At 43.6% G+C, this 26,776-nt stretch overlaps 1 protein-coding gene across 11 annotated transcripts in view; it reads right to left on the bottom strand.

Moving 5' to 3' along the window:
• Positions 1–26,776, bottom strand: part of mybpc1 (myosin binding protein C1) — a 146,370-nt gene that overhangs the window by 60,307 nt on the left and 59,287 nt on the right. For 7 of the 11 annotated variants that reach the window (XM_072551998.1, XM_072551993.1, XM_072551994.1 and 4 more), the window contains 10 exons: positions 23,650–23,691; positions 22,635–22,739; positions 21,493–21,641; positions 15,210–15,327; positions 12,573–12,621; positions 9,034–9,048; positions 7,478–7,537; positions 5,998–6,164; positions 3,093–3,225; positions 256–380 (listed from right to left, as the gene is read on the bottom strand). In XM_072551998.1, the coding sequence (XP_072408099.1) occupies positions 256–380; positions 3,093–3,225; positions 5,998–6,164; positions 7,478–7,537; positions 9,034–9,048; positions 12,573–12,621; positions 15,210–15,327; positions 21,493–21,641; positions 22,635–22,739; positions 23,650–23,691 (963 nt within the window). Of the gene's footprint in view, positions 1–255; positions 381–3,092; positions 3,226–5,997; positions 6,165–7,477; positions 7,538–9,033; positions 9,049–12,572; positions 12,622–15,209; positions 15,328–21,492; positions 21,642–22,634; positions 22,740–23,649; positions 23,695–26,776 lie in introns of all 11 variants that reach the window. The other 4 variants (XM_072552002.1, XM_072552004.1, XM_072552003.1 and 1 more) reach the window with 3 other exon arrangements.

The raw sequence follows: 26,776 nt of genomic DNA, 5'->3' as shown, positions 1-26,776 counted from the left end.
AATGATCAAACAGCGGTAGAGAAACAAACAAACAAAAACAGAAATTGCTGGAAAAGCTCAGCAGTCTGGCAGCATCTGTGGAGAGAAATCAGAGTTAACGTTTCAGGTCCGGTGACCCTTCCTCAGAACTGAGTTTCTGATTTCTCTCCTGCTGAGATTTTCCAGCAATTTCTGGTTTTGTTTCAGATTTCTAGCATGCACAGTTTTTTTCAGTTTTTAAGCAGCTGAATAAAGGAGGTTTTTAGATTTATTTACCTTTGACAAACAATTCTGTTGCACATTTCTCATCCCCAGCTGTTACCTGGTACGCTGCATCATCTGCCATGGTGCAGTTTTTGATGGTTAACATTCGCAGTGTTCCTTTGTGTTCAAAGATATATCTGTCCAAAATTGCAAAGAAAGACTTCACTGAATATAAGCTCAACTGTAAAGCTTATTTGCAACAATTTCCATCTGATTTCTCAATTTCATCCCTCTCCTGATCTACCCCACCTCATAGAATTTGGGGGGGCAGTGGTCTCGTGGTTTTACCATTTAACTATTAACCTGATGACCACTAGGGGACCTGGGTTCAAATCCCACCACCACAGATGATGGAATGGGAATTCAATTTTTAAAAAATAAAGAAAATCTGTCATTAAGAGTCTCATGTTGGGTATCAGGAAAACCCCACCTGATGCCCTTAGGGTAGCAAGTGGCTATCCTTACTAGGTCTGGACTTCAGGTACACCAATGTAATTGACCCCTAACTGCCCTCTGGGCAATCAGAAAAAGGCAATAAGTGCTGGGCTAGTGAGCAATGCCCACATCTCAGAAATGAATAACATTTTATGAAAAGTACAGGACCTTAGCTCTTTTGTCAAACCTTCAAAACGCTCACCCTGTCCACCAATAAGATTTTCCTTCTTTCTCCCTCAACAACATGACCCACCACTGCTGTTACCTTCTGCCATCATCACTGAAGGCATGGTCTCAGAGATGCCTTGTTCACTACTCTTTTCCTGAACGTGGTTCACACTAGCCAGGGGGTAGTAATGGGCTGCTTTCTTGAAGGGCTGACGAGGGGCTTCTGATCCTCGGATGCTGCCTGACCTGTTGTGTTTTCCCAGCACTACACTCTTGGCTCTGATCTCCAACATCTGCAGACCTCACTTTCTCCTCCTTGCTTTCTTGAACCACTGGCAATAGAAACGTGACAAAATGGAGTGCTGTAGAGGGCACTCTGTCAGCGGATGGGATCTGGGTGTGATGACATTAGGAGGGGAATGCCCAAAATTAGCCCAATGATGGAGGGAGAATGGGGAGAGTTGTTTAAGGTGGAATAGCGTGTAATTTGGATGGGAATCTGGGCCGGATGTTGTTCCCCAGGCCCACTGATACTCTTGTTTTCAAATCACTCATGGGCTATGAGAGTCGCTGGCTGGGCCAGCATTTATTGCTCCTGCCTCGTTGCCCCTCGGGAGGTGGGGCTGAGCTGCCTTCCTGAACAGCTGCCATCCGTGTGCTGTAGGTTAGACCCGCAATGTCCTTAGGGAGAGAGGATTTTGATCCAGTGACACTGAAGGAAGCAATAGTGTGCAATCACATCTCAGAAAAGGGCTGATCAGAAACATAGGTTAAATAAATAAATAAACATGAAATAGACCCTCAGCCGTCTTGTGGTGCTGTGGTAGTGTCCAAACCTCTGAGTGAGGAAGCCTAGGTTCAACCTGCTCGAAGTGGGGTAATAACATCTCTGAACAGATTGATTAGAAGATAGGTTAAAAAGAACCAAAAACATCAAGCAGATCCTCTAGCCTGTTCCTGCTCTCCCCTACCCTCCATTCACTTTTGATCGTTTGCATTGCCTTCAGTGAACTTTGCTTGTAAATATCTAATTGGCTACACCGATGATTTACTGGGGGCTACAGGGATCCCCAGTGGAGGGCTGTCTATGTGAGAGCTCTCCCTCTTTCCCTCAGGGATTGGGGTGGAGGGTGCTGCACTTAGCAGTCCCTCTATTGCCCGTAGTGTTAGGTGCATTAGTCAGAGGGAAATGGGTCTGGGTGGGTTACTCTTCGGAGGATCGGTGTGAACTGGTTGGGCCAAAGGGCCTGTTTTCACACTATCGGGAATCTAGTCTCTAGTTGCAGATTGCAGTGGTTCACAGGCTCCCAGCCCTACTGTTTACCGTCAGGCACTGTGGAGTCTGTGAACACATTAAATTTGGGTATGAGCATGTGCACTCCCTTTGTAGTTTTTGAGAAGCTTTCTGTTGCATTTCTGGTTGCACTTCAGTCCCAGGAGCGGGCAGATTGGAGGGTTGCCTCATGGGTCTGCTCCTGAACCTGGCCAGGCTGGCAATGACCAGGTCCAGGCAGCGGGTCATGGAGAGGGTCATCTCTGCTAACTGGCTCCCCTCTCCTGAGGTTACATTTGTGCCCAGGTGCCCTTGGAGCACAAGGTGTCCATCAACACTCTCGGTGCCTTTAGAGAGGTGGACATTGCCTGGGGGTGGAATGCTTTATCTCCCTCTCCAACTCCATTTGATTTAGCCCCTCCCACTCTCCTTACGTCTCAAATTATTCAAACATGTTCCAACAATTTGGAGATGGGAAAAAGTCCCATTCAGTTGTGTGTGATAACACTCTCGATATCAAAAGAAAAGATAAAGCAAACCCAAGGGCAGGTCTCTGGAACTGTCTGTCCCGGACGGGGACCAGTCTATGTACACCATGAGTTGTCACTCTATGTGGTGTCCAACAAAAAATAATGTTTCTTTCCAGTCGGGTTTCCTGCGTTATTACTGATCCCACACCACAATTTCACAGGTGAGCAGGGGAGGGCTCTCTGCTGTCCTGAAAATATTTAAACTTCAAATCAACATCACAAAAACACAGCAGACAAGTTGTGATCTGCTTACGAACCAATTACCTCCTTGCTACCTGTGAGATCTTGCTGTGCACAAGTTTGCAACTGCAAGGACAATTTGGGAGATCCTCCAATTGGGCTAAATTCTGCAGCAACTCGGGTGAAACTCAGTCTTTAGACTGTAATGTAAAGTGCGATAGCAGGAATGGGAGACCTAGAGGATAAAAACAATTTAAGCTTACTTCGGACCAGGTCGGATTTCTTGACCATTGCGATACCATTTCAGGTCAACGGTAGGATCTGCCAAATCCACAACAAATCTGATCTTGTCACCTTTCTCTACTTGGTAACCGGGCTCCAGAATCTTTGCAAAAGCTTTTGTGAACAATCGAAAAGAAAACAATAAGAGTGAAACATGAAACAAAGACTTGGTTAAAATTGTCATCTCGGTTTTAGTGAGGAGAAATTTGAATAAAATCGGATATGATTATGGTGGATCAAGTTACAAGAAGATCACAGTTTTGTCTCTAGGGCTAGAGACTGGGATCAAAGGCCTCATCACAGGCCTCATCAAAGACAGGGATCATAGGCCTCATCACAGACCTCATCAAAGACAAGGACCATAGGCCTCATCATAGGCCTCAGTGCTGCTCCCCATGCATGTCTAGGTGGCTGGCCCTGGACAGCGGATCCCCTTCAGACCCTAACGTAGCCACTCTTCAGAGCTCCTGATTGCATTCACTTACACTGTAAGAACCAATAGAGAGGCTGCAGAAAAGACTCACCTGAATAAGTAACTTCAGTTATGGAGATTGGAGAAATTGGAACTTGGGGAAGAGAAGGTGGGGAGGAAATTTGAACAAGGTGTGAATGACCAGAAGGGATCTGGACAGGGAGAATATGTTTGGAATAGAGGAAGGATTGTGAATGGGGTGTGGGTGGAGGCAGATTTAAGTTAACTGGCAGAAAAGAAGGCAATGGAAGCATGAGAAGAAGGGAAGGGATGGCTGAGTGGTATCATCATTGGACTATTAAGCCAGCGGCAAAACTAATGTTCTAGGGTTTGGGTTCAAATCCCAACATGGCAGGTGGTTCAATAACAATCCAGAATTAAGAGTCTAATGATGACCACCTGGTTCACTAATGCCCTTTAGACAATGTGATTGACATTTAATTGCCCTCTGGCCAGTGACACCAACACCCCATAAATGAACAAAATAAAAGAGAGAACGGTTTCCTGCAGTAAGTGATTAGTTTGCAATTTGCTGCCTGGGAATGTGCTAATAGTAAGTTCATTAGAGTTTTGTTTTGGTTGTTGTTTGAAAAACAATAAGGCCTAGCATTACAGGGAGGAGGTGAGTGAACAGCATGAGGTATATCGATCCTCTGGAGAGTCAGCATGAACACATGGGGCTGAATGGCCTCTCTCTGTCCCAGAGATGAGGGGTTTGTCATATGAAGAAAGATTGAACAGTTTGGGTCTATACTCTCTGCAAGTTTGAAGAATGAGGGAAGATCAAAATGAGGTATTCAAGATGATAAAAGGTGTGGATTAAATAGATGTGGAATAGATGCTTCCTCTTGTGGGGCATTCTAGGATGAGAGGTCATAGTCTTAGGATAAGGGATAGCAAATTTAAAACAGAGTTGAGGAGAAACTCCTTCTGCCAAAGGGTTGTGAATCTGTGGAATTTGCTCCCCCAAAGTGCAGGGACAGTGAGTAAATTTAAGGAGGAGTTAGGCAGATTTTTAATTGGTAATGGGTTGAAGGGATATGGGGAGAAGACAGGAAAATGGAGGTGTGAAGCATATTGGCCATGATCGAATGGTGGAGCAGACTCGATGGGCCAAATGGTCTGCTTCTGCTCCTATACCTTGTGAAATTATGATTTGGAGCAGCTGGTGTTGGACTGGGGTGGATAGTGTTAAAAATCACACAACACCAGGTTATAGTCCAAAAGGTTTATTTGGAGGCATTAGCTTTCGAAGCACTTCTTCTTCATTAGGTGGTTATGAAGCAGGATCATAAGACACAGAATGTATAGCAAAAGGTTACAGTGTCATGCAGCTGAAACGATATATTCAAAAAACCTAGAGTAAGTCTTTCATCTTTGAGAATGGGTTTGTTAGTTTCGGTTCATTAATATGTAAATCCCAGAACTTCCTTTAAGTCACATTCTTAAGATAACTTCAGGTTTTATAACAAAAGGTGCCATCTCAGCTCAGACAATGCATTAAAGGTGGGAGGTTAAAGTTTGTCTGTATACCATAATACATAACCTTCAGGCAGTCAATCCATGTAATATCGTGTGAATTCCACTTTAGAAACAGAACCAGTCTGGCTCAAGATTGGGATACAGACAAACTTTAGCCTCACACCTTTAGTGCATTGTCTGAGCTGAGATGACACCTTTTGTTATAGAACCTTAAGTTATCTTGAGAATGTGACTTTAAAGAAGTTCTGGGATTTACATATTAATGAACCAAAACTAACAAACTCATTCCCAAAGATGAAAGACTTACTCTAGGTTTTTTGAAAATATCATTTCAGCTGCATGACACTGTAACCTTTTGCAATAAATTCTGTGTCTTATGATCCTGTTTCACAACCACCTGATGAAGGAGCAGCGCTTCGAAAGCAAGTGCTTCCAAATAAACCTGTTGGACTATAACCTGGTGTTGTGTGATTTTTAACTTTGTGAACTGATATAACTATTCAGTAATTTTGATAATACTATAATGGTTAAGCGAAGACTTATTGGAGATCTGAAAAGGGGTTTCAATGGAATAAATAAACAGAAACTGTTAAGACTGCCATAGGGTCAGTAACCAGAGGGACACAAGTTTATAACATGGTTGTCTGAAGTACAGGAAATGGGAAATTTTGTTTTTTATGCAACACAATGTTACAAGCTTCAACACACTGCAGGGGGAAGCAAATTCAATAGTAACTTTCACACAGAGTGGATTGAGAATTGAAAAGCAAAATGAATTGAGTTTTTTCTTCAGGTGAGGTGTGAAATTGGATAGCTTTTTCACGATGGGTCGAATGGCATTGTTTTGCATTCTGTCATTCTCTGATTCATTCGCAGTGATGTCAAGGGGATGTACAGGCCGTGCAGAGACTCGGAGCTGGGAAGGTACTTGCCTGCACTCTTTTTCTCTTCCCTCTTTATCCTCTTCAAGCGTCTCAGCAGGCCCCTGAGGTCAGTGATGCCATATTCAAAAGCTATCTTTTCATACTCGTGTGGCTGAGCATTTTTCAGCAGCTCCCAAACATCAACTTCAGGCTCCGTGCTCTCTTCCTTCATCTCCCTGTTCACAAAAACAATGTCAGAACATTGGGCTCAGTCCCTGGGTTGACATTCCCTCTCTGTGTCTGTAACTTTCCTCAGTTGTTACGATTGGCTGAGGTCTCCCTACTCCTCCAATCTAACCTCACAGCACTATCCAATCATCATCACTCCAACATCAGTGAGTGCACACTCAGCTGCCTGAGGCAGGGATCTAGAATCCCCTCCCTAAACCTCTGTGGTCTTCAATGTCTCTAAGCTACTTGTTAAATCCTGCTCTCTCGACCAATTACGGTGGTTAGCACTGCCGCCTCAAAGCGCCAGAGACCCAGATTCAATTCCCGCCTCAGGCAACTCTCTGTGTGGAGTTTGCACATTCTCCCCGTGTCTGCGTGGGTTTCCTCCGGGTGCTCCAGTTTCCTCCCACAGTCCAAAAATGTGCAAGTTAGGTGAATTGGCCATGCTAAATTGCCCGTAGTGTCAGGTGAAGGGGTAAATGTAAGGGAATGGGTCTGGGTGGGTCGCTCGTCGGAGGGTCAGTGTGGACTGTTGGGCCGAAGGACCTGCTTCCACACTGTAAGTAATCTAACCTAAAATCCCTACAGTGTGGAAGCAAGCCATTCATCCTATCAAGTCAACACTGACCCTCTGAAGAGATCCCACCCAGACACACCCCCATACCCTATCCCTGTAACCCATCTAGTCTGCACATCTCTGGACATTATCGGGCAATTTAGCATGGCCAATCCACCTAACCTGCACAGCTTTGGACTTTGGGAGGAAACCCATGCAGACACGGAGAGAATGTGCAAACTCCACACAGACAGCCACCCGAGAGTGGAATCTAACCCAGGTGCTGTGAGGCAGCGGTGCTAACCACTGAGCTATCATGCCACCCACTTTGGCAACCTATTGTGATGATTCCTGTTACATTCTGTTGCCTGGTGGCTTGTGGTTGATGTATAATGCTACTTCCAATCCTGCTCCCTGTGCTGGTCTAAGAGTCATTGTTGGGAAAGAGCTGACATCAAGTAAGTCTCAATATAGGAGGCTCTTCTCTCTCATAATAAGGTGCTCTTTACTATATGACTGTAATCAAGTATACAGGTCACATGAACTCTTAGGCAGGATGCACAAAAAGCTAGCTTCCGCTTTCAGAGGGTAATAGGGAGGGCAAATGGAATGTGGGTCTTCAAAGGGGAGGGGGCTGTCTGATCATCCAAATCAGCCCACAGTTCCTTCCACCTCTTCAAAGCATTCTCCAAGAGACAATTCCAACAGGTTAAGGCAACAACCAAGTAGCCGGGTTTACCGTCAAATCCTGAGATATCTTACCGGTGTTTTAGCAATCCGCTGAAATCGAGCTCTCCTGCATCATCCTGACCATCACCACCGCTTTTAACAGAGAAAGAAAAGTGCATTAAATACTTTTTTGGAATCAAGTTAAAAAAAATCATAGAAAAGAACAAAAAGTCAAGGCGATTTCCATCTGCTCCGTCTCCTCCCACCTCCAAAGGTTCTAAAATGAAAATGAATGGCAGATTTTCAAAAAATTAGGATGATCACCTCATCTCTTCAATTTCACACAAGGAAGAAGTCGCAAAATGCAAAGACAAAGATGCAATTTATGATGCAAATTGAATATAATTCTAAATTAAGAGCATTGCTAATGCCCAGCTCTCACATTCTTCCAAAGATGGTCTTCATCTCTCGGGTATTTTGTAGATAACTTTCCGAAAGTTAAACACAAAGATTTCTGAGCACTCCTCCCACACAATCCAGATGCTGTGCCCGGTCATTAACATGGCATGCGCATTTACAGACATTGGGAACATCATAATCCTACACCACCCCGTGGTTCATGGCCATTTATTTGACATTTATGGATTCTTTTCAAAACTGTTTTGAGACTACTTGTTTCTGGAGCTGTAATGGGCTCCACCAATGAATGGTGTTGAGTATCTGTGAATTGAGAAGGTGTTTGCTGATCACCCAGGTCAAAGTGTAAACTCATGAACCATTTGGGTGCAATGTTATGATGCCCATGTGCAGACCACCCACAGAAATTCAAGACATTCTCACTGATGATCATGAATGATCTTTCATTAATTCAAAGACCTAGCACCCTCAACGACAGAGGGGTCTCAGCAAGAATTACCTGAAAGCAATCAATCAGCAAACTGGACACAGCAACCCGCTGTGCCTCATGTGTTAATTGGTGTAATCGGATAAATGACCCTAAGAGACAATAGCTCTGTGTGGCATTTACCCAATATTTACCATAAATTCTGGTGTATAAGTTATACCTCTTTTTTTAAGACTTCCACAATAATGCACAAGAGTGGTTTTTGCCAAATGAGTGCAGGAGAATCACTTAGAATCCAGACTTTATGGTGATTAAACTTCTTTTTCATAAATTAGTAAGATTAGTGAATCAACTACTTACTGACAAATGAAGACTTGCATTCAGAAATGTGCACAGAACAATGTGCTTTGAAGTCTAGTCTACCCGTTCTGAGTGACCAAAGATTGGTTCGTGACAAGGAAGCTAGGAGAACCTTGTCATTTCAAGATTCAAGAGTCGAGATGATTTGACTTCTGCCCAAGATAGCAACTGGCAATTTCAGGTTAATCTTGACACAGTGCAGCTAAGATTTCATTCAGTTACACAGCAGAGGGGAGAATATTTTGAACACACAGTCTCTTTTACCACCAATCCAGGGAAAGGCAAGACACAAGATGCTGGTGGAATTGTTAAGTAAACTGAAGATTACACATGAAAAATACGTAGGTCTCTTTCATGCGTTCCAGGCAAAGATAATAAGAAGGTTAAGGAGTATCTCTCCTTCTCCACTGGCACCATAACATAGAATGATGAAGGAGCTCCTTACCTTACTGGTGCAGTCCTATGATTGAAAAAAAGACATAATAATGAACATCTTAGAGAAGATGTTTGTGTAGGCTAGGAAAGAAATAGAGTTAGTCAAAGGCTATTAAATGCCAACAGGCAACTGGGTAGCATTGTTAACCCATCAACCAACCAGAAATCAACACAAATACCAGATGAAATAAACATTGTAAGAGAGGAGGTTTTACTGTGGTTGGCATCCACTTAGGCCTAGATGAAATAAGTCCCAAAGACGAGTCACTGTGCTCAAAGCATTAACTCTGTTTCTCTCTCCATAGATGCTGCCAGACCTGTTGAGTTTCTCCAGCACTTTCTGCTTTTCTATTTGAAGCAAACCCCAAATGGTTGAAACAAGAAAACAAAGAAATGACCAAGGTCTTGACTATCATTTTTCAATACTGCCTCAACGTGATACCATGGTTTAAAAAGAAATGGAATGGATAACTTCCGGTCAGCTTAAATTCAGTTGTTGGTAAATTATTAGAATTAGATGCAGGAAGATGGGATTCATTTGGTCAGCTCTTCATGCCTTGGGTATGATGGGTGGAATTGCCTCTTTCTGTGTCACAAATTTTCTGGGATTGCTATGATTTCCACGGAAACCAAAATCCATCCTATAATAAAAATTGCCCCCACCCCCCCCACCCTAAGATGACCAATGAATCTCCTTCCAAATGCTTTCTATTGACAGTGTCTATCTTGCTCCAAGTTGTTGTCGTGAACTCGGTTGCCTCTTGTTGGAAGAGGTAGACACTTCCTCATGACTTATGGTTTCACTGAAGGGAAAGGATTCCTCATTTAACTTTCACTTGATCTTTCATACATTATTCTGCATCGTTGTTCAGCTGCCCACCAGGAATGTTTGAGTTCTACTTCCTAGACTGTCATATTAGTCCTTTTTCACAAAGTGTCAGAGCAGCTTTGTAACTGATAGGCCAGTGAGCCTGGATATATTGAAATACTGCCTGGGACCCCAAGATATAACTATAATTGAAATACATTCACACTAACATGACAGTTTCTGGATGTTCTTCTCAGTCTGGACATGTGAAATTCACATTGGTACATCTAAGGATTAAGGTTGTCTGAATTATTTCCAAACTCATTTTGACCTTAAGAAAACACATGATTCTGTACCATCACATGACAAGCTTGAATTTTGCTTCTCTTTGTACTTTGAGGTTCCGGGACATCTTTTCCCTGACATTGTGCTTCTTCAGATATTTCTTCAGCTCTTGGTTTGAGTGCCTACCACTTTAATGTTACGTTCTAGAATGCCATAGCTTCCAGGCCTGTTGGTTTGTCCCATAACTGTGAGATTTCATTTCTAGCTGAATCAAATTCACTTTTTGAAACAATTATCGAAGTGATTCTGAGTCAAACTGTTAGCTCCATGCCTCCTACAATGACCATTGCTGCTCTTGGAGATGGATTTAACTTAAAAAAGCCATTGTCACCTCTTGAGGTACAGTTATTGTGACACTCCAAGCACTATGACGTTTTCATCATTTACTACATCCTCTCAGATGGTTTCTAGGTGATCATCAAGGACTGATTCTTCAAAGTTGAAGCCAGAACCAATCAGGAATAAAAAAGGGAGTCAGGATAAATGTAAAACTCTCTCCCTTGAAGCTTGTTTTCAGTGGATTGATGTTGATAGATTGTTTGGTATCGATGGATAAGAACGTAAGAATCAAGAGCAAGAGTAGGCCATCTGCCCCCCTCAGGCGTGCTTCTACATTCAATACGATTCTCAACTCCACTGTTCCACCTGCTCCCCATGTTACTTGATTCCCTGAAAGAACAAAAATCTGTCCAATTCAATGTTGAATATCCTCAACTAAGAGTGCTGACAACCCTCTGGAGCAGAGATTTCCAAATGTTCAGAACGCTCTGAGGAAAGGACTGTCTCCTCACTCAAATGAATGACTTCTTATTCTGAGGCAATGACCCCATGTTCTGGATTTCCCAACCAAGGGGCAGCAATGCCTATCCTTCCAAACTCCTCTGGAACCAAACGGAACAAAGGCGGCGAAGTGGAGTTGAGCTCCAGATCATCTAGGATCTGATAGATCAGGCCTGAGGGGTTGGATGGTTTCCTTCTGTTCCAAAGTGTTTGTACAAGATCCAGGACAAGGAACTGTTGTCATTTCTCCCTTTTGTTTTTGGATATGACGTGAAGAAGCTTCAGCACAGTAATGCTCATCAACCCGTTCACTTACCATCTGTGCCAGTCTATCACAAGACAAAATTTACCAGACTCAGAAACCACAGGTTAGTTTTGCCTTTAGAGTCTCCAGTTAACAACTCTCTTAAAATAATCCACACCGAAACACAACGTATAATTTTGGTTTGAACCTGCGGTGACTTCTGTGGAGGCTCTGTTCACGCACAAGACTGAAAGTACAGCAATGTCTATAGATGATGTAGTAAAGAAGGAGAGAGTTTAGTGCTGATCAGGAACTAAAGGTTGATGATGCAAGGCAGAAGACCCAGGGGTGACATGTGCCAAAACGAAAAAATAAAATGCTGGAGAAACTCAGCAGCGTCTGTGAAGAGAGAAACAGAATTAACGTGAGTCTGTGTCGCGCAGGACTGCAAACACAAACTCTGTTTCTCTCTCCACACAACTGCGGAGTTTCTTCAGCATTTTCAGATTATGTTTTAAGACCTGCTCAGCACTTTGCTTTAATATGAGCAGATTTTGTTTTAAACACAGTGAGTGGTTGTGATATGGAACCCACAACCAGAAAGGGGAATGGAAACAGATTGAGTCAGAATTTTCAAAAGGGTGTTGATGAAATACTTGATAAAAGATACTACATATGGGGCTTGTCGCATTGGTGGAGGCAAATAGTACAGGTGCGTTTAAGTAAAATGTGGATAAAACTTTGTGGGAGAAACACAAATGGATATTGATAGAGTGAGATGAAATGGGAGAGGGCTTTTGTTGAGCTGAAAAGCCAGCCCAGAGCAAGCTGGGTTATATGGCCCGTTTCTGTGCTGGGTATTTGAGGGGAGGTGATGACATTATAACTAAACTATTAATTCAGAGACCCAGCTAATGATCTGGGGACCAGGGTTCAAATCCCACCATGGCTGAATCATTAAAAGTTTGGAATTGTAACCACAAAATGGTTGCCAGGAAAATACCCATCTGGTTCACTCATGCTCTTTAAGGAGTGAAACTGCTGTCCTTACCTGGTCTGGCCTACATGTGACTCCAGACCCACAGCAATGGGGCTAATCCTTAACTACACTCTGGGTAGTTAGGGATGGGCAATAAATGTTGTCCTGGCTCGTGACACCCACATCCCATGGGTGTTAATTTTTTTTAAATCTCAAAAAAGGACTGAAAAAACATTGCTTAGATATGGGGCAAGAAGAGGGAGTGTGTCAAATTGGAAAACAAATAAAATGGGTCCAAAGAGTTTCCTTGATGCATTGCTGCAGACAGATATGTGCTGTGGAACATATGTTAACGAGTAAGGAGCAGTGATACTGAGGTTGGACTATAGTTACCTGCGTTTAAAGGCAGAACGGATATCAATCTGCTGAACTTCTGGGGCCTCTGCAAAGAGAATTCAAACCAGACGTTAAAAAGTCACAGGGATTTCGTAAATGAATGCATTTACAATGCTCTGGCTTCTGCTTGTGCATTTGCACAGTGACCTTAACATAACCTCATCTCATCAAACATGTGATTTCTCTGTTCTGAATGTCGTTTGTCATTTATATAAATGATTTGGATGAGAATATAGGAAGAATGGTAAATAAGCTTGTAGATGACACCAAAATTGGTGGTGTAGTTGACAATGAGGAAGGTTATTAGATTAGATTATTTACAGTGTGGAAACAGGCCCTTCAGCCCACACTGACCCTCCGAAGAGCAACCCACCCAGACCCATTCCCCTACAACTAACGCTATAGGCAATTTAGCATGGCCAATTCACCTAACCTGCACATCTTTGGACTGTGGGAGGAAACCCACACAGACACAGGGAGAATGTGCAAACTCCACACAGACAGTTGCCTGAGGTGGAAATTGAACCCAGGTCTCTGGCGCTGTGAGGCAGCAGTGCTAACCACTGTGCCGCACCATTATCTAAGATTACGAAGGGATTTTGATCAAGTGAACAATGGGGAAATGAGTGGCAGATGGAGTTTAATTTAGATAAATGTGAGGTGTTACATTTTGGTAAGGCAAACCAGGGCAGGATTTATACGCTTGATAGTAGGACCCTGAGGAGTGTTGTCCAACAGAGAGACCTAGGGATTCAAATACATAGATCATTGAAAATCTCTTGACAGGTATACAGGTAGATAGATTAGCGAAGAAGGCATTTGGCATGGTTGTCTTCATTGCTCAGACCATTGAGTATTGGAGTTGGAACATCATATTGTGGTTGTAGAGAGTGTTGGTAAGGCCAACTATGGATTACTGTGCACAGTTCTGGTCACCCTGATACAGAAAGACTAGAGGGTTCAGAAAAGATTTACCAGCTTGTTGCCAGGAAGGGAGGGTTATGAAAATAGACTGAATAGACTGGGACTTTTCTCAGTGGAATGTAGGAGGCTCATGGGTGTTCCTGCAGAGGTTTATAAAATCATGAGGGGGAAAAGATAAGGTGAACAGCAAGGGTATTTTTCCTCTAGGGTCAGGTGTTCAAAACTAGGGGATATATTTTTAAGGCAGGAGGAGAAAGATTTAAGAGAGTCCTGAGGGGCAACTGTTTCACACAGGGTGGTTCGTGTATTGAATGAACTGCCAAACAGGTACAGTTACAACATTTAAAACCCATTTTTCAGATACGTAAATAGGAAAGGTTTAGAGGGATATCGGCCAAATGCAGGCAAGTTGGACTAATTTAGTTTGGGAGATTTGGTCGGCATGGACTGGTTGAAATTGAAGGATCTGTTTCTGTGGTGTATGATTGAATGACTCTATAACCCAAGGAGAAACCATGTGATTGGCTAAACAGCTTATACTCATTTTGTTTTTGCATAATTTAAATGATGAGGCATACCTAAGTATGCTTAAATTCATCCTTGTTTCCGTATAATGTATTAGATGGAAAGTGTGGCGCTGGAAAAGCACAGCAGGTCAGGTAGCGTCTGAGGAGCAGGAGAGTTGACACATTCCTGATGAAGGGCATTTCGCCAGAAGCATTGACTCTCCTGCTCCTCGGATACTGCCTGACCTGCTGTGCTTTTCAAGCGCCACATGTTTCGACTCTGATCGCCAGCATCTGCAGTCCTCACTTTCTCCCATTAATTCAGAGACCCAGGTAACTTTCTGGGGACTGGGGTCTGAATCCTAACACAGCAATTGATAGAACTTGAGGTTAGATATTTTTAAAATCTGGAATTAAAAATCTCATGATGAAACTATTGCCGATTGTTGTTAAATTGAAAACATCTGGTTCACTCATGTCCTTTAGGGAAGAAAATCTGCCATCTTTACCTGATCTGGGCCTACATGTGATTCCAGACCCACAGCAATATGGTTGACTCTTAACCACTCTCTGAAATGACTGAGCAAATCATTCAGTTGTATCCAAGGGAAATTACGTTCGGGCGATAAATACTGGCCCACCCAGCAATGCCCGTAGCCCCTGTCTGAAGAAAACAATTCACCATTAATCCCTGAGTGGGGGGGGGGGGGTAGTGTGGCGGTAGAGACAGCTCTGTGGGCAGTGACCCCTCAGCCGAATTAGTTTTTGAAACAGTATAAAGGTCTGTGGACAGCTCTGTGCTAACTTGTCACTCACCAATGGATAAGCATCTGAAATCCTTTGAGCTGATATAGCTTGGAAGGTAAAGTCACCAGAGTCCTACCGAACTACGGGCCGCTGCTTCATTAGAGAGAGATGGCTGGGGGTGGTTTAACCTGAGGGTCACCACACCTCAGGCGAGGGGAGAGGTTGAGAAGGGAAGTTCTTCATGGTAACCTCAGCTGGTGTGGGAATTGAACCCACGCTGTTGACAACACACTGCATCGTCTTTAAAAATAATGCCTCTTAGTTGTTTGAAAACCTCTCATGTGTCAAAAAAGATGTCTTTGCACTCGGAATATATTGATGCCTGAGATAATTCAAACATAAAAGCCACTGAAAACTCATTGAGCAGAAAACCCAGGAGTAAACAGAAACCTCTCACCTATTACTTCCAAGTCAAATGTACAGCTGTCAAATTTGTCTTTCCAGGTCACTTCACAGCGATAGTTTCCAGCATAATTCTCCTTTGCTTTGATAATGTGCATCTCAAAGGTGTGAATCTGCAAAAACAAAAGAAATATTTCAAACGATGAGAGTGACTTATGAGAAATGACAGCAGAGTTTTACAGGAACTATGTCCAGCTCCATGGTAAATGAGATACTCAAGGTTCTGGGTTGTGAACTCTTTAGAATTGTTCTGTGCCCTGTAGAAATTAGGAAGATTAAAATCGTAAGGATACTGAAAATTATAGTTTTTACAATTTCTTTGAATGTACATTTTAGTTAGAGATACATCTACATTGTTTACAGGTGGGATGGTTACCATTTAAACTGGGAGGGGAAGTTTTCTTAACTCATTCATGGGATACAGGTGATGCTGGCTAGGCCAGCGTTTATTGCCCATCCCTAATTACCCAGAGGGCAGTGAAGAGTCAACCACATTGTGGGTCTGGAGTCACATGTAGGCTAGACCAGATAAAGATGGCAGTTTCCTTCCCTAAAGAGTATTAGTGAACCAGATGGGTTTTTGCAACAATGGGCACCATTAAATCTTCTACGTGCAGATTTTGCACTGAGTTCAAATTTCATCACAGTGGAACTTGAACTCATGTCCCCAAAACATTTATGGGGAGGCAAAGGTCTCGTGGTATTAGCACTGATCTGTTAATCCAGAGAGGCAAAAGTGAGGATTGCAGATGCTGGAGATTTAAGTTGAGAGTGTGTTGCTGGAAAAGCACAGCAGGTCAGGCAGTGTCCAAGGAGCAGAAGAATCGACGTTTCGAGCCCTTCATCAGGAACGGTGAAGGGCTTTTGCCCAGAACATCGACTCTCCTGTTCCTCGGATGCTGCCTGACCTGCTGTGCTTTTCCAGCACCACTCTCTTGACTGTTAATCCAGAAACCCAGGTATGAATCCCATCATAATAACTTTTATGGTAACAATACCCAGAGTGGGAAAGGGAGAGTGACAAACGTAGAAAAGCAGCAGTCATTAGGGTCAGTGGCGAATAAACAGTTCATAAGACAGCCATGCTAAATTGCCCATAGTGTTCAGAGATGTGTAGGTTAGATGCATTATTCAGGGGTAAATATAGGGGAATGGATCTGGATGGGTTACTCTTCAGGGGATCGGTTTGGACTTGTTGGGCTGAAGGGCCTGCTTCCACACTGTAGGGATTCTAATTCTAAAAAAAATATTTTAATGGCTCTTCACCGAATGTATGTGGTATTGAAAGCAAAATAAATAAACTAACAGCTCAAATACTCATTAACGGATATGATCTTATAGCCATTACACAAACATGGTTACGATGAGATCAAAGATGGGAACTAAATATTCAGAAGCATGTGACGTTTTGAAAGGCAGGCTAGCAGGAAGGAAAGGAAGGTGGGGTAACTTTGTCACTACAGGATGGAATCAGTTCAATAGCTAGAAATAATCGTGGATTGGAAGGTATAGAATCCAGATGGGTGGAGGTAAGAAATAAAGAGGGAAAGAGATGCTGGTGGGAGCTTTCTATAGGTCCCTCTAACAATGTCAATACAGTGGAACTGAGAATAAACCAGGGGATAGCGAGGACATGTAATAAATGTTATACATTAATCATGGGGAGGCTTTAATCTTCATGGAGATTGAGATAGTCAGGTTAGTGAAGGTAGGCATGATGAAGAATTTATAGAAAGTATTCAAGACAGTTTCGAAGCTACTTGGATGCTGCCTGAACTGCTGTGCTCTTCCAGCACCACTAATCCAGAATCTGGTTTCCAGCATCTGCAGTCATTGTTTTTACCTTGTTGAGTCCAACTAGGGGTCTGGCTGTCTTGGGTCTGGTGACATGTAATGAGTCAGATTCAATATGTGATGTCAGGGTAAAAGATAACCTAGGAAACAGTGACCATAACAGAGGTCATTGCACCTTTTAAGGGAAAATTGGAGAAATCATTGGAACAGATTACTGAAGTAGAAAGACTTCAGGCAGGTAACACTGAGGCAGAAACCTTCAGACAAGGAAGAAGTACAGAGATAATCACTTGAAGCATCACAGCACACAGCTTTGGGCCAAGTGCTGGAAAATGGATTCAAATGGTGATTGATGACTGGCATAGGCACAATGGGCCGAAGGGTCTTTCTCTGTGCTATAAGAACTCGAGGAGATGATACCGGTGTGGAGTTGTTATTGAACTGAATGGTGAAACAGGCTGGTATGACTGAAAGGCACGTTTCTACTCCCATGTTGAAAGATTTAACCGGTGAGTAGGTTTGGTGAAACAAATCAAGATTTTGTTTAAAAAAGAATAGCGTTTACAAGATGAAAATGGGAACATATTTTACAATGTGCGTGGAAAGGAACTGGTCAATGATACCAGAACCAGAGCTCATTTATAAATAGTCCAGTATGTCTGCAATTTGTCCCTTGGTAAAATAATTCCCAAGACCCTTTTATGGTCTGTCATATCAACAGCTGAGAATAATACACAACAACATGAGCCAGGCTGGAGATTATTTGGAAAATAGAGAAGTGCTGTAAATAGCTAAAGGTACGACCTCTTGAATACTGTGCTGTACAAGTATGAAACACAATTAGAATCCTTGGATTCCCACAGGGCTTGAGGCAACTGCATGGACCAGACTCGAAGATGATCTACAATTTCACTTTGGCCGTCACTGAGTTAACATAGTCTCATTATTCCCTGGCACCCACCCACCCACTTGGTTACATTATGAGTGCCAGGCTTGGCTGGGGGAAGTGGTTGGGGTGTGAGGGTAGAATGAGTTGGAAGTACGGGATCTGGAAATTTGGCAGAATCTGGTCCATCCCGTTTAGATTCCAGTCCAAATTCCATTGGAGGGAGAGAAGGAGTGAGTCATCCAATCATGCATCTTACTCGCCGTGCCCAATGAGCTAAGAAAGAGAGATCAGCCATGATGGTTCTTTGGGACTATGGCAACTTTCCCTTTCCTTTTCCATCTCAGGAGGTTCCCTGGGAATCTTGCTGCGGATGGCTTGGTCAGCAAACCAGCAAGGTCAAGTGCTGTTGAAGGCCCAGCAGAGGCTCTGAGATAAAGGCCATCATTGCCACAACACAGATGGACTATCCTTGGAGAGAGCAGGACGATGAACATCATTGCTGGATCACATCAGTTACGATGCCGACAATTGGTGGCAGATTGCGAGAGGAGAGGGGTAGGGAGGTGGTTAAGGTAGGCAGGATGCTCTGATCAATCCTCTCCAGCTGGTGTATTCTGATAATCTGTCATCACATCATGACACCTAGCTCCAGAAATGTAACATTGAGGTGTGGCTTATAACGCAGGGGAGATTTCAGTGAAGTTTTATGACAGCACCTCGCTGTTATAAAACCTATGTGCACAACAAACCCAAGCACTCCGCAATCTGAAAGTCAAGTTGCACAATCCCCTTGGAGATCCTGGAGGGTCGGTAACCCTCCAGGATGGTAACCCTTCTATTTAAAAAGAGAGGCAGAGAGAGAGCTGGGAGTTATACACCAGTCAGCCTGACCTCGATAAGGGGAGGATGCTACTGTTATTATAAAAGATTCAGTAGCTGAGCACTTGGAAAACAATGAAGGACCAGACACAGTCAGCAGGGGTTTACATAAAATATGCTTGACCAATCACATCGACATTACATGTGACATCAGATACATAACTGAGCACGTGCGATGTTTCGAACTGGGGGTTTCAGTGAGGATGGGAGGCATGGGTGGAGGCACGGGGGAGTGATATTGACAGACTGAGGGTCCAGAAGCCAGGGATTTGAAGGGTAATGGGGCCAAGGAAATCTCAACACTTGAGAGGGGGGAGTGGCGCAGGGGGGGTCCAGCAGCTGTGGGCCCTCTCCCCATCTGTCTCCCCTCTGCAATCACCCGCCCTCCACAGATCCCAGCCCACCCTGCAGCCATCTTCCCAACCCAACTTCAAACTTGCAATGCGATTGACTCTTTGAAATGGCTGAGTAAGACTTTCAGTTTAAGGGCTATTAGGTTTGGAAAACACATGCAGTGACCCCCACTTTATTGGTTGCCTTTATTGGTTGGTGCATTGAGTATAGGAGTTGGGAGGTCATTTTGCTGCTATACAGGACATTGGTTAGGCCACTTTTGGAACACTGCATTCAATCTGGTCTCCTTGCTCTAGGAAGTTTGTTGTGAAACTTGAACAGATTTGGAAAACATTTACAAGGATGTTGCCAGGGTTGGAGGGTTTGAGCTATAGGGAGAGGCTGAATAGACTCGGGCTGATTTCCTAGAGACTGAGGGGGTGGCTTAATTGAGGTTTATAAAATCATGAGGGGCTTGGATAGGGTAAATTGACAAGGTCTTTTCCTTGAAGTGGGGGAATCCAGAACTAGAGGACAGAGGTTTAGGGTGAGAGGGGAAAGTTTAAAAGGGACCTAAGGGGCAACATTTTCCTGCAGAGGGTGGTGTGTGTATGGAATGAGCTGCCAGAGGAAGTGGTGGAGGCTGGTACAATTACAACATTTAAAAGGCACCTGGATGGGTATATGAATAGGAAGGGTTTAGAGGGATATGGGCCAATTGCTAGTAAATGGGACTAGATTAATTTTGAATATCTGATTTAGATGGACAAATTGGATAAAGTGGTCTGTGTCCATGCTGTACATCTCTATGACTCTATCTTATGAACTGTACAGTGATGATGACCAAGTAACTGTTTTGGCCGTGCTTGTTGAAGGATAAAGATTTAGAGGACATTAGAGAGCACACTCCTGTCTTTCATCAAAATAATGGAACCTTTTAAGGCCACCAATAAGGGGACAGAGAGACTGTCAGCAAAATACAGTGGATGCTGGAAAACTGAAATAAAACAGCTGGAGAAACTCAGCAGGTCTGGCAGCATCTGTGGAGAGAGAAACAGAGTTAACACTTTTGGGTTTGGTATGACCCTTCTTCAGAATTTGAAAGAGGTTTGAAAATAGGTTCTTATACTTCTGACAAATGGGGAGGAGGGGTGAAGGGAACAGCTGGTATAGGGACCCAGTGCAAAAGACAAAGATGGTGTTAATTATTCAGAAATAAAAAAAAGTGCCATGAAAAGGGTGTAAACTAAAGTGTGCAATGGGAGTGAATCTGCCCTCTCTACTCAGGGCAAAGGAGAAAGTGAGGACTGCAGATGCTGGAGATCAGAGCTGAAAATGTGTTGCTGGAAAAGCACAGCAGATCAGGCAGCATCCAAGGAGCAGGAGAATCGACGTTTCAGGCATAAGCCCTTCTTCAGGAATCTTGAAGAATTCTCCTGCTCCTTGGATGCTGCCTGACCTGCTGTGCTTTTCCAGTGCAAAGGAAACAAACATAACCAAGTCAAGGCTATGAGATATGTGGAAGATAGGGTTGAAGGTGTAGGAAGATGGAGTAAAAGAGAAATAGAGAGAGAGCCTTGGTTTAACAGCTTAATTAAGGGCATTACCCCCACTACTCCAGTAATCCCCTGGTGTACGTTGGGAGCATCAGCCTAGACTTTGAAGCAGTATATGGAATGAGCTGCCAGAGGAAGTGGTGGAGACTGGTACAATTACAGCATTTAAAAGGCATCTGGATGGGTATATGAATAGGAATGGTTTGGAGGAATATGGGCCAAGTGCTGGCAAATGGGACTATATTAAGTTAGGATATCTGGTGGGCATGGACGAGTTGGACCGAAAGGTCTGTTTCCGTGCTGTATGCAGAACATAGAACATAGAACATTACAGCGCAGTACAGGCCCTTCGGCCCTCGATGTTGTGCCAACCTGTAAAACCAGTTGAAGCCCATCTAATCTACACTATTCCATTTTCATCCATATGTCTATCCATTTAAATGCCCTTAAAGTTGGTGAGTGTACTACTGTTGCAGGCAGCAAGTTCCATGCCCCTACTACTCTCTGAGTAAAGAAACTACCTCTGACATCTGTCCTGTATCTTCAATTTAAAGCTCTGTCCACTTGTGCTAGCCATCACCATCTGAGGAAAAAATCTCTCACTGTCCACCCTCTCTATGACTCTGCGGTGGAACTTGCTCCCACATCACTGACTGACCAAGCAGGAGCACCTGCCATCCAATGAGAGACACCGAAACCTGAAGTGTAGCTTTGGCAGTTCCAGGTCAGTGCTTTTAGATCATTTGCTCCACTAGTTGGAACCAGGCAGCAAGAGCTTGATGAGAGGTTAACAAAACAAAGCTAGCAGAAGAGTAGGTGTTGCTTACCCTGGTGATTCTGTCAAAGGATTCCTTCAGCTGCAAGTGCTTCCCTGCTTTGCTTGCAAGATCCAGCCATTTCCCCTTGAACCACTTGCAATTCGGCTTACGCAAAAGGTCCTTGGCTTCAATTTTTGCCACAAAAGTGATGTCCTCACCTTTAAAAGGGCATTAGCAGCATGATTAAAAAGGCAAGCTTGGAAAACCACCTTTCTCCATGGTAGTATAAGTCAGTAGTTCATTGGCAATGACCTGCTCTTCAGCATCTGAACTCATTAGCACCGTGAACAGCTGAGCACCGACAACAAAGAACATTCCATTCTAAGCTCAGTTTGATGATCGCACTGAATGTCTTGTGTTTATGGGGGATTTCAATGGCCACTGTCTTACAGAGGGGACAATTGGCCAGGAATCCTTGCCCCTGGTTTATGTTCAACGAATGGATTCTGATAAAGGGAGAGGCAACTTTCACTGTGACACCCTTCAATATATTTATACAGAATCTCGCTACTTAGACTCAGGCTATTATTGGACACTTGGGCAAAGAATCAGAGAGGGTGCTGCTATCGATGATTCATTAGGGCAAGGGCAAACAAGGAATAGGAAGGGCCAATCATAACATGAGAGCCAAACCATCTAAGGACTGTACTTAAGGAAGCATTATTTTCACAGAAATCCAGAATTTTCTCCCTTTTAAGGCTCTGGATGCTGGGGTGGGGAGGTCACCTGGAATTTTCAAGACAGACAGAGATTGATAGATTTTTTGGCAGTTAACGATATTTAGGGATATGGGGCAAATCTGAGGGCTTGAGAGAAATTGCAGGAGAATTAACATTGTAACTGATCACAGTAAAAGTCAAGTATTCAACATGCTGCTCATTCAGTAGAAAAATGCAGAAATTTGATGAAAAAAATTGGATAAGCTCAGGGATTGTGTTACTAGGGCTTTGGCCGTTGAACGGCATACCCAGAACAGCGCTGAAAGGATTAATAAAGTAACTGCAACAAATAACAAGAATACAACATCTGGTAAGAGCAAAACAATGTCTGCTTTTGGACAGCGTCTCTCTCTGTCGATTCCATTGTGGTACACGATTCCTCTCCCAGAGTTTTTTACTACTGATTGAAAACCTGAGATCTCAGAAACTCACCGACAGTGACAGTCCCATTCTGAGGTTTCTCAATGAAGAGGGTTGACCGTGTAGAATCATCAAGTTTAGCAAGTTCCTCAGTAGCTGCTTCTCCACAGGACCACACTGTCCATCCAGGAAAACAAAAGCAAAAGGCACAGATCAGAATTTTGTTCATGGACTCAGTGCAGAGATAGTCCTGCCTGTTTCCTTCACTCTGAACTCCTCAAACCATGGTGTTAAACACAGGTTAGCTTTAGGATAGGACATGATTTCAAGTTGTTGCATTCAGGGTAATGTTGGTTATGGACTGTGACACTTATGGGATTGTGGTTGAAGGGAATGAGTTTGAAAGAGGACCATATCATGTTATGTTATAGCACCCTGAATGAGGTGTTGGATGTTCGCACGACACCAATCATACAGCAATTGTCAACACAGATATCGTTGCATTCGGTTATCCCAAAAACAAAGCAAGGGATTCTTCACTGAGGTTATACAATTTGTTTGTTTGTCACTTCACGGCACATTGACAAATGTTTCAGGAAGAGAGATGGTGGAAGAGGTAGCAGGGGGCTGTGGATAAGGGCTTCACAAACTGGAGGTCAGGATCCCAAGTAGGGTCAGGAGCTGGAAACCTGGGATCCTGAACTCCAACACAGCAACGGACAACTCCCTCCCGTGCCCTCATCAACCTTCTCCACAGTCGCCATTTTCTCAGCCTTGTCCCTCTCCCATGGTGTGGTGGCCTCTCAGGTTAAACTCACCAATGGTAGCGTGGGACCGCAGAAATTTTACCCTAACCTAGACCTTCGCCACCCGCCCAGACAGGTTTCCAGGTCTTACTAAAGTCTCAGTGAGGGACTCTGTCAGCACCAGCACAACTCGCAGCCCTTATGCCACATCTGCCCTTCCTCCATTAACAGCAATGGAGGAAATGGTGGGAATCAAATAACTGAGAAATTTTGAATACATCGATGTGCTCATTGACAATGCAGTGAAGGTGCCGTGTCAAGTAGTTCAGAAGCAGACATACCCGAGTCTTTCCTGGCCAGTGCGGCATCGGAAGGCTTTTCATCTGTTTTGAAAACAGGGAATGGTCAAAGCGAGCATTGGAGTTACACAGGAAATTCCAACATTCACATGGGTTAGACAAACGGTTGCTAACTCTGGGTTGGACATGATCCTGGAGGTTTCATCACATGAACCACCCTGTGCCCACTTCATGCCCATTCAGTTGGCTCTTTGGGATGCCCCATCCACCTCCCCACTGGGAGAGCAAAGCAAACAGCCTCCCTTGGGAACTTCTTCCAGAATTTTCTGTGTTTACTTCAGCTTCCCCTATTCACACCGTTTTCTCTGATTTGAACATAGGACATGGAACATAGAACGTTACATCCCAAGATAGACCTTTTGGTTCATGATGTTGCGCAGACCTGAGAAACCAATCTGAAGCCCATCGAACCTACACTATTCCATTATCATCCATTTGTTTATCCATCCACTTGCTTCATAATTGATGAAAGAAAGTGCCCAAAAAAGTATAAACAATATACAAGTTTTTTTTAAATTGTGAGTTTTGTTGTCCCAGCAATTTCCTGGCAATTAACCTTTAAATTCTCAAGACTCCCAGCCAAACCTAGAAAGTTGGCAACCCCTATTTGGAAGGGAATAATTTTCTTTCTGGCAGTATGAACTGTGGGACAGTGGTAGTGTCCTCACCTCTGAGCCAGAGGGCCTAGGTTCAAATCTCACCTGCTCCAGAGGTGTATCACAATATGCCAATAGGGCCTGGTTACAAATGGTGGTCTAGGGGCCCTTTTGACGCAATGGTAGTATCCCTGCCTGTCAGCTAGGAGGCCCAGGTTCAAGTCCTATTTGCAGCAGAGGTCTCTGAATAAGTTGATTAAAATATCCAAAACTTCAGAACCAGACAGAACCTAGTAAGCAAATAATAAGACATCTTTATTTCCACACTCTATTTCTTGCCTGTTTTGTCCTCTCTGCAGGAACTGGTTGCCATAGAAGCCCTACAGGCCATTCGGCCCATTAAGTCTGTCTGTACCAATCCTTTGAAGAGCATCCCACCCAGACACACCCTATCCCCATAATTCCCATGGCTAATCCAGCTAGCTAACTTATCCCTGGACACTATGGGCAATTAAGCATGGTCAATCTACCTAATCTACCTTTATTCCTGATGAAGGGCTTTTGCCCGAAACGTCGATTTCAAAGCTCCTTGGATGCTGCCTGAACTGCTGTGCTCTTCCAGCACCACTAATCCAGAATCTACCTAACCTGCACATCTTTGGATTATGGGTGGAAGCCAGATCAAATCCATACAGACACACAGAAAACATGCAAACCCCACACAGATAGTACCCCCAGGGTAGAATTGAACCCAGGTCCCTGTCACTGTGAGGCAGCAGTGCTAACCACTGAGCCATCATGCTGCCCATGTCCCTAGGTTGAGAGGTGGCAGTATCTCATTTATACTGCACTCTGAATTTCTCTTTATTTTTGGAACCTGACAGATACTGATACAATCTATAGGAGACACAGACAGCCCACCTCCAATTCAATTCTCAGCTACAGAGAGCTTTCTTTTAGTTGTTAACATATTAGGAATGAGACTGAATGCATTACTGACTTTTACGCACTCTCTTGTAGGGTTTAACAAACCTATCAAGGTATTAACACTCCACAAAGACCTCTGGGGAACCAACACTAGGAAATAAATGCTAACCTTGACAGTGATACTCATATCTCAAAGTAACAATAAAGAAAATTGGGAATGTGTTGCATGCTTACTAATTATCACTAATTGTTTATTGGCAAAAACAGGCTTGCATTTGTAGAGCAGCTTCGATTTCCTCACTTTTCCCCAAAGCATTTCACAACAACCTAATTATTTTACACTGCCTCCACTGTTGTAGTTTACATGGTGCAGTCAATTTGTGCACAGCAAGATCCAAAGCACCAGCAACGAGATAAAGGCCAGAGAATCTGCATTTAATAATGAATAATGAGAAAACAAAGCAGAGAGTGCTGGAGAAGTTCAGCAGGTCTGGCCATGTATGTGGAAAAAGACACAGGACCAACACTTTGAATCTGAGAGCACTCCTCCTCAGAACACTAGGTGTCTATAATGTTCTTTGAGGGACAAATATTGGCCAGGAGACCAGTCCTCTTCAAAATTAAGTTGGGGGGATGCAATCTATGCACCAATCCTGAAATGTTTATTCTGATTTCTGTCTCCAGGCATGCTGCCAAACTTGCTGAGCTTTTTCAACAAGTTCTTAATGTAGATGTCAGATTATTGAAACAACAAAGCTTTCTGAAAACAATCCTTACCCATTTGTTAAACAGCCAGATTATTAAAAAGACATAGAGCTACAGAGAGGAAGCAGGGAGGAGTTACCATGACGATGCCAGAAATGGCTGGGTTTATGCATCAGGAACGGTTTGACAGGCAGAGGCTCTCTTTTCCTGGAATAAGGAGGCCGAGAGGTGATCTAATGGAGGGGTGATCTAATGGAGGGGTGATCTAATGGATGGTGATCTAACAGAGGGGTGATCTAATGGACGGTGATCTAACAGAGGGGTGATCTACCTGAGGGGTGTCCACCAGAGGGGTGATCTAACATAGGGATTATTTAATGGAGGGGTGATCTAATGGAGGGGTGATCTAATGGAGGGGTGGTCTAATGGAGGGGTGGTCTAATGGAGGGGATGGTCTAATGGAGGGGTGATCTAATCTAGGATAATCAACATTTTGGGCAAAATGATGAAGGGCTTATGCCCAAAACGTTGGTTCTCCTGCTCCTTGGATGTTGCCTGGCCTGCTGTGCTTTTCCAGCACCACAGTCTTGACTCTAATCTCCAGCACCTGCATTCCTAACTTTCACCTGATCTAACAGAGGGCTGATCTAACAGGGGTCTTTTACATGATGGAAGGTTTTGATGGACCGGATGCAGAGAGAATAGTACCCTTTGTGGGGAGGAGGGTTAACTAAAGGCCATCACTAAGACAATTACTAAGAAATCCAACAGGGAATTCAGCAGAAACATATTCACCCAAAGACAGGTGAGAATATGGAACTCCCACCCACAGGGATATTTGTCATAAATACTATCAATGTATTTAAATGGTAATTAGACAA

The sequence above is a fragment of the Chiloscyllium punctatum genome, chromosome 32 (assembly GCF_047496795.1).
Source record: "Chiloscyllium punctatum isolate Juve2018m chromosome 32, sChiPun1.3, whole genome shotgun sequence".
NCBI lineage: Eukaryota > Metazoa > Chordata > Chondrichthyes > Orectolobiformes > Hemiscylliidae > Chiloscyllium > Chiloscyllium punctatum.
This window is presented reverse-complemented; position numbering and strand designations above follow the sequence as displayed.